Raw genomic sequence first — 13,404 nt, 5'->3', positions numbered from 1 at the left:
TCGATTTCATTGTTGATTTTTTATTGCTCCATGGAGAGCTAAACCCCTACTGGGAGCTTGGACTTGTAAACCTTACGATGATTTTGTTTATTGTTTATTATTATGTTTTTTTTAATTGATTTTTTAATTGAGTTTCAATCTTGTGTCCTTGTTGATTTGCTTTTCCTTTAGAGTGACACTAGGGTTGAGAATCTATTTTGGTAATCCTATGAAGGGGTGACAACATCATTAGGGTTAGACTTAGCGAGATTGAAGATGGTTGAGAGGGTAAGTCGAGAGGTAGCGAAACGTCCTCTTTCCCTCCGACGTGATTTATCTTACCTCCACATTCCAAGAGTTCTTTACGGTCATGATAGAGGAAGTGCTAAAAGACAAATTCCACTAGAGCTTAGTTGCGCGAGTAATAGAGTGAAGTATTGAAGTAATTCTTATTGCTGGGAATTAATCGTGACTAGGGGTCTTTCACTTGGACCAAAGGGTTAGATCTATATTAGGGAATAGGGTTTATCACTTGGAATCCTTAGAGCTCCAAGATGTCCTACACAGTGTGAGGTGTCAAGGGTATCCCTTTTTGACGGGCATAGTGTAAAGGACTAGTCATTGTTGACCTTAGGTTTGGGACCGTGTGTCTTTGGATTTCCATGACTCATTAAACCTCAATTAGGAGACATGACATTAGTCTTGTACTTGAAATAATAGTCCTAGGGCGAGCATTGTCCGAGTACCCCATTTTACCATCGATTACATCTCCTTACTCCCCTTGCTTTCTCTGATCTTTTACTCTTCTTTGCATTTATTTATTTAATTTAACATAATAAATTGGTTTTCATTCTAGCTAAATAGTAATACTTGTGTTTCTAAGCAACTATTTCATCTGGATTTGACTACCACTCACCGGGGTATTTTACTACTTAGACGACCAGTGCACTTGCGGTACTCACACACAAGGGGTGTGTAAGCAACTTAGGTTTTAACCTGTTTAGAGAGTCTCAATAATTCTACTGGGCCCTTACCTTATGGTCTAATCAATACTAAACCTCTAACCTTAGAACACAACCTATGATCTCTACCAACCAGGGATATCTCAACCTACATCTCTGATACCAAAAGATGTCACACCCACATATTCTACTGAGATAAATGTGTCACCCATCAGTTAAAAATCCATTTTAACTGAAAAACTGACACCCCTGAAAAACTAAATCATACTTACAAAACACGATTAACAACCTTTAAACAAACTACATGTTCAAATACACGAATACAACAAACATAATTACTCCAATTTGTGGGTACCACCGCTACATGATCATGACACCAACACATAAAAAGAAAAGGGACCCACTTTAACCAGGAGCCCAACCTGACTGGCTCTATATTTGCACATGTAATCTAGTAGGGTAATGCTCATACCACTGTAACAAATTCTAGTTGGTCGATAGTGGCTCAATAATTTCAAATAATTAAATATAGAGTATATAAAGTATATAAAGATCAATTTCTCAAATAATTTCCCAACTTTCCCAAATACTAGAATTTTGGCAAAAATACAAACTTTAACGAGCTTTTTAAAAAAATAAATTCATCATAAATTGTCATAAAATCAATTTTCCAATTAAATACAAATTTTGTGAGAGACAGCCCTCCTAAGAGCGACAGCTAGGCTTCGCCTCCTTATCATAATCCAAAATAACATGTTTAACGTTGGTTGAGAGCCATCAAGCTAGCTAAAAACAAATATCAAATCATTGGTGAAAAACACTCCCGACTTTAGCCGTCATTGCAACTAGGTTGAGAGTCATCAAGGTATTCACAACCTTTAACGTTGGCCATCGAGATCCCCGTGGTGACCTCAGTGTTTTCTCACATAAAGTAAACCCCTATCAAATGGCTCTACGCATCTCTTGACAAGGGGTAGAATCAGGGTTGACCACGCCACCTCCCATCCGGGTCGGACCATGGGACCGCCACTCAGATGTCGGACTAAAATCCGTAGTCACCATCAAAAATCTGCGAAAACTCCACAAAGACAAGACATGCATAATACCTACAAAGTCCATATCCATAACACCATTCATGTACCAAGAATGAAAACCAAATCTACAACCATTGACAGTAAAAACATTTTAATATGCACACATGGTTTCATAAATCATCTCAAAGTCAAGGTACACATAACCATTAAAATAAATACATGAAAATAACATAGTTGAAACAACTTATAATTGTATGAAACCAGATATATTAATACGATTGCTATGGCATAGCAAACCACAAATAATTATAAGTATCCTTTCACAATATAAATTATTAAACATAATATAATGACATAATTAAACAGTTATTTCAAACTAGTAGCCATTAAGTACTTGTTTCAAAATAATAGCAATTAACCGATTATTTCAAAAGAGTAGACACTACCAACTCACCTGGTCTCTCTTTGATTTCCCGCTAGACCTGGAACTCCCTCCCAAGCCTAAACAACACCGAATAGGAGAATGGAAATAAAATAAATAACATACATCCTAATGACGAAATTGAAACCCAAAAAGAAAAATACAACAAATAAATATTTGACTCACTGATTGGGCCCACTCACTCCAATTGATTCAAACAAATCCTTGCATAATAAAAATTAGTCTCAAATTGCACTTAAAAAAACTCAATTTGGGGAAAACCATTATGAACCAACCTGAACCAACCTCAATTTCGCAGAAACAAGTTCAATTTCACCAACCACTTCTAATTGTTATACAAAATCTCTTGAACTAGCTTAGTTCAACTGAACCCAATTCTCCTTGAATTGGTTCACCCCAAAAGTCATTAGCCCGAAAAATCGAACCAAGACAAATCAATCTCAATCAACTTAACCTAAATTCAACCCAACTCAAAATTACACATTGAGTCAAAAATCAAGTCAATCCTCAATTGGTTGAACCAGACCAGTTTCTTTACTCTCATTTAAAACCCAAAATGAATCCAATATATTTCAACTTCGCTAGTCAAACCCAACTCCAAACCAATTGAATGGATTTTACTCAATTAAATCAAGCCCACTTCACTTGATTTGATCAAGCCCAATCAACAAATTTTGCTAAACTCAACCACTTAATCTCCACCCATTATAATCAGCATGCTAATCATCATCATCATCAACTTAATCATCATCATCATCCACTTAGTTAACCAAGCCAAACCCTAATTCCCGTTGCTACTGTAATCTATAGTAAACCCCGAAAAATTCATCCCCCATTCCAAGCGAAATCCATCTGAAATACATGGTATATTTTCCAAAGCAACTTGAATCACTCATCATCTACAACAACAAACCATGCTTTTTCCACTCAAAAACCAAAGCAAAATCTAATAAAAAAACAAGTTCAAATTCTAGCATGCTTTCCAAAAGTTCTTTAACCATACATCATGCATCATTCAAACCAAGATAACTCTTACCAAGCACTCCAGCGAAACTCTCTCGAGTGATCTCCACATCCTCTTTTTTTTCAAGCCTCTTATTTTTCTTTCTCTCATCTTTTTCTTCTTTTTATTTTTCTCACAGAACACTAATGCAACCATTGAGTATAAGAAGAAGAAGAAAAAGCCCACATAAAAACCGACTATTTCCACGCCTTATCTCTTAACTTAAATTTCTCCCCTAAAATTTACATGTCGGGTCCATGAAAAAAATAAAAATTTCTATACAAAAAAGATACCCTCAAAAAGTCACCAATGATCCATAAATCATGAAATAGTATTTCCAAAAAGTCCATGCAAACTTACCTTTCAGTCCTTGGGTTTTCCGGATACACTACAGATCAAATCATTTTTATTACTTGTGGACCCAAAATATTTTCTATAAACTTTCACACTTAGGTCCTTATTCTTTCCACTTGGTTTTCTCAACAAAACTGCTCTGTAGGAAAAATCTTACTGCAGTTGAGATTATACCCTGAAAAAATTTCTTATGAGTTTCCAAAGGTTCAAAATATTACAAGAAGTGTACAACCCAATGTGTCGAGTGGGGCGCATGGGAGAAATAGCCTCAAGTGATAGTCGTACACACAAATGTCTGAACAATGCTTGGCACACTCCTCTGGACCCACTAGAGCACTTCAGATGAGCAAGTAACTTGGTCAGAGTGTGGAGCGGCGAGGATGACTGTGGAACGGCAACGGTGACCACTGTCGTGAGGTAGTGATAGGCGGTGAAGGTGCAATGGCAGCATCCTCTATACTAGGTAGATCAGGAGCAGAAGTGGATGAAAAATTAGTGGTTGGCAGGACAAGTTACTTAACCCCCCCTAGCAGTCAGGACACGCTAAATCATCCCCATCGGACCTGAGCATCTCAAGGGTCATGGGGGCCACACCATCTACCACTCAGATCCTGTCGGTCTCGACTATGATGCCCATACATCTAATCAGACGAGTGATATAAGGGCCTATTAAGAGGTCATCGATGCGAGGATCAGTCCCTTAGTGCGAAATAGACACTGCTACCTTATACCCCAAATGCAAATGGAACCCGTCAATCAAACTCAGATGGAAATCAAAATCTCGGTGACTAACAACCCTTATATTGTCACCTCGTCCTGTCAACGTATGACTAACTATGAAATGGATATACCTGAGTGTTGGAGAATGAAGAGTTATGGCCATAGTCCGGTGAGGATCATAGGTAGGAGTGGTGCTCAAACGGGCAAAGCTTCCTCCAGGGACTCCCCACCCTTTTGGGAGATCAACAGGGTATCATATGAAAGTGTTATAGTAAACTCCGCATTATAAATCCCAAATGGGATAGAGAAATTGGTGAGGCTCATCTGGTGCATCTCACTGACCGCCTGAATTTGAATAAAGTCGGCGCGATGAAATGCAACAGTATCTCAGGAAAGCTCGAATGTATCTAACACCTCAAGCGCTAGCCGCTCATAAGTGGTATCAGTAATCTGGAACAACTGTCTCCAGACACCGATACTAAGCAGCCAACTAACCTTTTCCTCTAATCTAACTTCACGGAGCACATCCTAATCAATCTCTTATGACACGCTAAAACAAGCAAATTGCTCTAGCCGCATTTGAATATGGAATGCCGGCGCTGAGTCCAGATCAGGAGCAGGCTCCCCTACCCAGGGCCTCTTAGAAGGCCAGGTAGAAGTGTGTTTTCTCAACATAATCTATAAGAGAAGATAAACCAAATTAGTTCAAACAGTTATGGAGAGCACGGTCGTGCATGGAGCACTCGGACTGTGCTCAATATTGAAAAAAAGGAGTTGCACTTGGTCGAGACAATCATGCTGAGGTGAAGAGCACGATTGTGTACCCAGGGAGGATACCATCATTATTTAAGCGACCATCATCCCCAAAGATACAACACCGTTAAAGCTCAAGAACAAAGAAATCTTCAAAATAAAACAAGCAATATTAAGCGTGAAACAATGAAAACAACACAAGATCCACAATGCAATCAAGAGCATGACGAGAAAAGCATTTTAACCGAACAAATCCAAAAAAGGATGAACGGTGGCTTACCGGGGTTGAGGCAGAAATTAAGGAAAAGGAGGAATGGCGACAACCAACCCTGGCACGAACTCAAACCCACACGAGGGACCAAAGCACAAAAGGAGGAGAAAGAGGGCCAGGAGGTGAGATGGATGGGAATGGTCTGCTATGAAAGACTTCAAAAGGAAAATGGTCATGTCCTAGGTGTGTTCATCCCCTTGATTTTTCTAAGGGAAAAAAATTCCTAAAACATCTGAGAGAAGGACACAATCATGAAAAAATGGCTTGGAGACCACGCTTACTGATTTAGCACGCTCGTGCTAAGCCCGTGCCCACCATGGAATGATTTAAAAATTGAAAACAAAGACAATCAAGGCACAAGCGAGGGGCAGTTCTCAGCCGTGCTCGACATGTAAAAAAAGTTCCGAGTAAAGCCTATCCTCCTTCTTAACAATGATAAAAATGCTAGAGGTAATAAAAAGTATTGCCAACACACCGAACAAAAATCAATATTGCCCTGAGAGACCGAAATCACAACAACACAGCAATTATTGAAACAAATGAAAACTAAACAAAAACGATAAGGAAACACAACACGATTACAAAGAAAACAAAACAACTTGGGTTACCTCCTAAGTAGATCTTATTTAACATCACTAGCTTGGCATACCTTTTTCCTTCAAAGAAGTTCATTGGATCAAGGCCTCTCATAGCCACCTGGAATACAACTGCAAGCATATGGTAACAACGAATCAATTAAATTGATCTCACCATAAAGCCGAAAGGTTTGAATGGTTAGGAACATTGGGATCAGGTGGTGAGATGGGTGGCTTTTTTTTCTCGGTGATCACCTTTGTCCACCACTTTATTGCACTAGGGGTTTTTTTCTTTGGTGGATCCAGTGGTATAAAGACCTCGATAGCCACCAAGTCCAAACAGTACGATTCTTCCGTCGCCTCCTTTGGTGCTCCATCTTCTCGTGGATCATCTTCCAATAATTAAGCAAGCTCATCTTTCATGAATGTATCCTACATAAATTCAGAAACAACTTCATCAATAACATCCACACAATAGCATGTGTCATCAAAATCTATTGTATGCCTCATGGAATACCGGAGCTTGAAAATAATCTCTTCTTCACCCACTCGAAGTGTCATTCAGCTATCCTTGACAACAATAAGAGCCTTTGAAGTTTCTAGGAACAACCTTCCTAGAATCAATGGTACCTCCACCTCGTTATCAACATCAAGAATAACAAAATCCACCAAAAAAATGAACTTGCCCACCTTAACAAAAAAATCTTCATTTATGTCTCGTGGTTACCTAATGACCTGTTCACTAATTGCATATTCATAATGGTGGGTTTCGGTTCTCCAAGCCCAAGCCTTTTGAAAATTTTGTAGGGCATGAGGTTCATGCTTGCCCCTTGATCAGCTAAGGCTTTCTCATCAACTAAACCACCGATCCTGTAAGGAACAATAAAATCCTCGGGATCTTTCTCTTTCTTGGGCAGTTTGTTGGTGATCAAAGACGAACATTCCTCACTAAGTGTTACAGAAGACACTTCTTGCAGTTTTCTCTTGTTTGTTAGTAGTTCTTTCAAGAATTTAGCATATCTTGTCATCTGAGCAAGAGCTTCAACAAATGGGACATTGATATGCAAATTCTTGAACGTATCGAGGAATCTCTTATATTACTCCTCTTGTTGATCCTTCTTCACTTTCACTGGGTAAGGAAGATTAGGTTCGTATGCCGGCAATGCATCTTTTTCCTTGCTATATTCTTTGACATCCTTCTCCAAGTCAATTGGAGTCTCAAGATTACTGCCAATTGCGGGCTCAACCTTCTCCATTTTAGGCTTCCTCTCAATGGGGTTTGGAAGTTGCACTCCACTCCTCAAAGTGACACCCTTCAAGGAGTCCTTTGGATTTATCTCTGTGTTGCTAGTGAGGAACCCCGGGAGCTTTTCCTCAATTAATTTAGACATCTAGGCTATCTGATGCTCTAAATTCATCACGGTGGCATTAGTATTTCTCATCATGTCTTGAAGATCCAAAAGACGATTTTCAGTGCTCTTGATGAATCTGGCCAACAAGGCAGTGACTTCATTGGATGACGCAGAAGATAAATAAGAGGACGGTTGTTGTGCACTCCGAGAGAAAGACTTATACTATTGTTGTTCCTGTTGCTGCCCCAGTCTTGGTTAACTCCATAAGAAATTTCAATTATTCCTCCACCCAACATTGTATATGTTATGGTATGAAATGTACTGGTAATGGTGATTTTACCGAACAAAATCCACTTGCTCAATCTGCTTGTACCAATATCAATAGGAGCATAACCTGGCTTATTTGGAGGGCCCAATGATCACAAGGAGGTCTTGGAACATGAGAAATGGACTGCATGGTGTCTAATTATTTGGTAATCGCTTCAACCTGTGTTGCAAGAGTGGTAATGGCATCCACCTGATAATACTAGCTGCTTTAACCGATTTGTTCTTCTCAATACTCCGTTGGTAGCCATTGTTTGCCATTTCCTCAATCAAACTGTATGCCTTACTTGGTTACTTTTTACACAGAGAGTCTCTCAAAGCAGTATCAAGCATATGCTTTGTGGGGTTGTTCAATCCATTTAAAAGGATTTGTATCTACATCCACTGCACGATTTCATGTTGTATGCATTTTCTAAACGTCTCCTTGTATCTCTCCCAGGTATTATACAAGAATTCTGATTTCAACTGCAGGAAGGAAAAGATATCACTCCTCAAATTAGTGATCTTAGCTGGAGTGAAGTATCTTGTAAGAAAAGTCTCTGAAACCTACTTCCATGTTGTAAAAGACCCCTGCGACAAGGAACTTAGCCAATGTTTAACCCTTCCTCACAACGAGAATGGGAAAAGTCTCAAGCGGATAGCATCCTCAGACATATTGTTCACCTTAAAAGTGTCACAAATTTCCAAGAAACTCCTCAAATGATCATAAGGGTCTTCATCCTTAAACATGTCAAACTGGCACATCTGTATCACCATTTGAATAAAATTGGGCTTTAATTCGAAGTTGTTCCCCATAAGAGGAGGTCGAACAATGCTTGACCCTAGTCCTTCTAGATTTGGCCGAGTGATAACGTCCTTTGCATGTGTACTGCAAGTGCACGGATTTATCGAAGTAATAATACCCTGGTAAGTGGGTAGTTATATCCACAGGGAATAGTGATAAAAAACACAAGGATTGCTATTTAACTAAAGTAAAGATGGATCGATAGTGGTGTGAATAATATCAATATGAAAGGAAATAAAAAGAACAAGAAAGGGAGACGCTATAAAAAATGAGAGGAAAGGCAATCGATAGAAAGTGGGGCACTCGGACATTGCTCCATCTAGGACTATTGCTTCAAGTGCAGAACCAACTATTATGTCTCCTAACTGATGCTTAATGAGTTATGAAAATCCTAAAATACATGGTCCCAAACTTAAGGTCAACCATGACTTACACTACACCATGCCCCTGCAGAGAAAGCGCTCAGTCTCAACACCTCACACTGTGCAAAGTTGCTTAAAGCTCTGAGACTTCAAGTGATAAACCCTATTCCCTAACATAAATCTAACCCTTTAGTCTAGGCGAAAGACCCCTAATCGCAATTAAGCCCCAGATACTAAAAATTACTTCAACACTTTACTATGTTGCTTACGTAACTAAGCCCCAGCAGAGTTTGCCTCTTAACACTTCACTCTATTGTGACCGCAAAGAACTCTTGGAACAAAGAGGCAAGATAAATCACACCGGAGGGGAAATGTGACATTTTGCTACCTTTCGACTCACCCTCTCGACACTCTTAAATCTTACCTTGTCTAACTCTTATGGTGTGTACCTCACTCACAAAGATTACCGATATAGGCTCTCAACCATAGTGTCTTCAATAAGCATTCAAGATTAGAACTCAATTAAAGACATAAATTAAATAAATATAATAGAAAGATCAAAGAAACAATATCATCCTAGGGTTTACACGTCCGAGTACCCACTTGGGGTTCAGCTCTTCATGAAGCAAGATACAATCAATAATAAAATCGAAAGTAAAAATATGCAATCCATAAGTAAAACCCCTTGTAGTCCATATCGATGGTCTTATGGAGCAGCCTTGTCTTTTCCAAGGGTTCTATCGTCAAGCCTAGGGCACACCTCACCGAATCAATGCCGATGAAAGCTCCCCCAATAACTATCTTCTGAGGAAACACGGTGTTGAAGGCCGTAGAACCACTCCAAAAACCTTGCCAAAGCCTCTCCAAACCCTAGCCACAAGCGCCTCCAAAGATGGAGAAAAGATGAGAAAAAGATAGGAAAAAAGATCCTTAAAATGGGCTGAAGTAGCAACTTAAATAGGCTGGAATTGGGCATCCACATGGGCAAGTGGAATTTCCACACGCCCGTGTGAATCTGTAGGAATTGATTTTGCAGTAGCCTGTGAACAGTAACTACTACAGCAGTTTACTACATTGAATAGCTAATGTACCTGCACAGTACTCCGTCAAAATTCTCCTCAATCCACACTTTCATCGAGGCCACATGAATGGGTACACATCCATGAGTAGATCGCGTTGTGTCTTCCATAAAAGTCATATTGATGGAGATCTTGCTAGCATTACACAAGTCAGAACACGTGAATATGACTGCCTTTGTGCCCCTCAAAACCATGTATTTGCTTGAACACCATAGAGGTTGGCACATAATCACGTGTCTTTAGGCACAACTTGTGTCTTCACGTTTGTTTAGTCCAAGATTTCATCAACAAAGTGCATCCATGATCTACTTTGGTTTCTTTCATCCATAATTGTCTCCACAACCCTACATGCACAAAAGTAACACAAATACACGTGTATGAACGATAAAATCTGAGAAATGTAATGCTCATTGTAAGAAAATAATACTTCATATTACTATTACACAAACACTTATCACCGAGCAAAGTAAAAAATGCTTTGTTCTTGATTTCTGGCCATTTCTACTTCTTGAACAACTTCCACACTGATTTCTACTGACCCTATCTCACTTAAATTGATCTATCTAATTCTCCTTCAGAAATTCCTCTTAACTTCCGGATCCGGGTTTGCCAATAGGAAAGAAGTACTTCCGTTGGTCATACAAAGGTACCTACGCACAGAAGATAGGAAAGTGTAAGATCAAAAGTATTAAAAGATTAGAAACAAAAATAAGCCTAAGAAGAATGATTTAAAAGAAAAAGAGAAAATGGATATTCACAAATATCAAAAATATAAACAAACTAGAACACTAGAGTCCAGATTTTCCAAAAAGTTGCCAGTCCTCAGCAACGGGTCCAAAACTTGATGCACACAAGTAATACAGTAGTACCCCATGAGGGGTAGGGTTGTCAAACCTCAGATGCTGGACTAAAAGTACTAATTCTTCTTCTAATCTCTAGTTAAGCAAGAATAAGAATTGATTTAAAATTGTAAAGTAAAATAAGTAAGAAAAAATAGGTGGAGATAACAAGTAGATTAGGATCGAGAGTTTCAACAACAAGGGAGCAAAGCCCTGGGATGATTCGTAGGAGCTATAGCATGTGGACTAACTTTTAATGCCTACTAGGTACATTCTATGGTTCATATGTGTGCTCAGAAGCAATGCTGCATCTATGGTTCTCAAATACACCATGTTTTGCTTGGGTAACTATGGTTTCATACATAATGAGTTTTGCAATCACACACGACAACTACCTCGATGACAATTCTTCTCAAGAAACTCTTCCAAGTTGAGCTCCGTATGCTAGCCCCACTTTCCTTGAGCCTCTAACTCATCCTTGATCCCGTTAGATGATGTGGTGAAGCTTGATCTTCATACTCATCAAAGTGCTCCTGGTCGAGAAGAAAAATCCCCGAACAAAGATGAGAGTGCAACCCTAGAAAATAGAGTAATATGGCTGATTGCATGCCCAACATTGTCTGAGAAAGGTCGTGCTTCGATCGTTGATAAGTGCTTGTGTGATATTAATGCGAAGCATTATTTCCTTATGTTGAGCATTACTTTCCTCGGGTTTTTACACTAATATGTGTTTTTATGTTACTTTCGCGCATCTAGGGTTGTGAAACCAATTATGAAGGAAAGAAGCCAATGTGGATCACAATGCACCGATTTTGGACGAAATTTTGCTAAAGTTCAAACGCGAAGATATAAGTCGGGTGCGAGATGCTAGAGTGTGTGCCAACCTCCTCGTATTCGAGTGAGCACATTTATTTGGAGGGGCACAAAGGCAAAAACTGTAGCAACCCGGCCGAGAAATCAGAGAAACATAGAATCTACATGGGTGTGTGGAAATTATCCACGCCCGTGTGGAAATTACACAAGGGCGTGTGACATCATACACGCCCTTGCAGTCGCCCGATTCTAGCCCTATTTAAAGCCGATTTCAGCCCCGATTTTGGTATTCTTTTCTCCATCTTTTCCCCAACTTGTGAGAGGACTTCGGCTAGGGTTTCGAGGGGTATTGGCCAAGGTTTTGGAGAAGTTCTATGGCTCTGACATCGTGATTCCATTAGGAAGAAGGTTGGTAGTTGAGCTTTGAACGAGGCGTATCCTATACCGGACGAAGGAATCTTTGGACGACGAGTAGAGGACTCTCCAAAAGACCATCGACACGACCATCGAGGGGGTTTCTTTATGGATTCATTGCTTTTTATATTCGATTTCTTTGATTGTATTAAGCTCCATGGAGAGCTAAACCCTCTAGTGGGTACTTGGATGATTGTGAACCCTAGGATGTATTCGTTTCATTGAACTTCTTTATTATGCTTTCAATAAATTGATGTTTATTGTGAGTTCCAACCTTGAATGCTTGATTGTATGAACATTTCCCCTAGAGTGACACTAGGGTTGAGAGTTCTTGTTGGTAACCTTGTGAGCGAGTGACACACCATGAGCGTTAGACAAAAGCTAGGTTGGAGAGGGTTGAGATGGGTGAGTCGAGAGGTGCAGGGAGCGTCCCCTTTCCCTCCGGCGTGATAGATTCTACATCCGTTCCTTGAGTTCTTTGCGGCCATAATAGAGTGAGTGGTCTAAGGGATGAACCTCCAGCTGGGAGCCTAGTTGCGCGTGCAATGGAGTGAAGTGTTGAGAGGATCTTAGTATCTAGGGGCTTAATTGTGGCTAGGGACCTTCCACTTTGGACTAAAGGGTTAGGTCTATATTTAGGGAAGAGATTTATCACTTGGAATCCCTAGAGTTCATTGCAACTCTATGGGAGTGCGATGTGTTGAGATTGTTCGATTTCTCCTCCGGGACATGTAAAGAGTTAGGCATAGTTGACCTTAGATTTGGGACTATGTATGTAAGGATTTCCACGACTCACCATTGCATTGATTAGGAAGCATAATAGAGAGTTCTTGTACTTGAAGCGATTATCCTAGGTAAAGCATTATCCGAGTACCCCATCTTTATCGATTGCCTTACCCTCTTCTTACTTTTTCTTTTTAACTTGTTGATTTTATTGTTGATAATTGAATCAATTTCACACCTATCACAATTGATCTTCCATATAGCTAAGAATCAAATTAAGTATTTTCACTCCCTACTCCCTCTGGATTCGACCCCGCTCACCCAGGATTATTACTTCAACAAGCCCATGCACTTGCGGGATATAAGCAAGGGGAACTTGTCAATCGTGCTATCTCATTGAGATTTCTTAGGGAATCAGCTAAGTGCTCACCAGGAAAAATCAGGAGGAGAAGAAGGATAGTGTTTTGACCTTGCTTTGTCATTATACGACTGTGCTAGGAGCATCCTTATCTTGTTACCCCTGATTGATAGAAACTATTTAAAACTGGAATAATTAAGGGGAAGATCACGGTCGTGCTAAGACCGCGCTAGGCCCAAGAGCACCCCACTGCTTGAATTATC

At 39.8% G+C, this 13,404-nt stretch overlaps 1 protein-coding gene across 1 annotated transcript; it reads right to left on the bottom strand.

The window, feature by feature from the left end:
• Positions 1-6,003: 6,003 nt before the first annotated feature.
• LOC120251327 lies at positions 6,004-7,121 on the bottom strand. Its single transcript, XM_039259874.1, has 3 exons — positions 6,821-7,121; positions 6,127-6,225; positions 6,004-6,014 (listed from the first exon to the last, which is right to left on the bottom strand). Exons 1-3 carry the CDS (start codon positions 7,119-7,121, stop codon positions 6,004-6,006), a joined length of 411 nt encoding a protein of 136 aa, XP_039115808.1.
• Positions 7,122-13,404: the final 6,283 nt, after the last annotated feature.

Source organism: Dioscorea cayenensis, chromosome 20, assembly GCF_009730915.1.
Source record: "Dioscorea cayenensis subsp. rotundata cultivar TDr96_F1 chromosome 20, TDr96_F1_v2_PseudoChromosome.rev07_lg8_w22 25.fasta, whole genome shotgun sequence".
NCBI lineage: Eukaryota > Viridiplantae > Streptophyta > Magnoliopsida > Dioscoreales > Dioscoreaceae > Dioscorea > Dioscorea cayenensis.
This window is presented reverse-complemented; position numbering and strand designations above follow the sequence as displayed.

Excerpts from the sequence above, each read along its gene's own strand:
- LOC120251327 (XM_039259874.1), bottom strand. The coding sequence starts at position 7,121 with ATGACAAGATATGCTAAATTCTTGAAAGAACTACTAACAAACAAGAGA. Across the intron at positions 6,226-6,820 it reads ATTAGTGAACAGGTCATTAG|TTGTATTCCAGGTGGCTATG; the intron begins GTAACCACGAGA and ends ATATGCTTGCAG.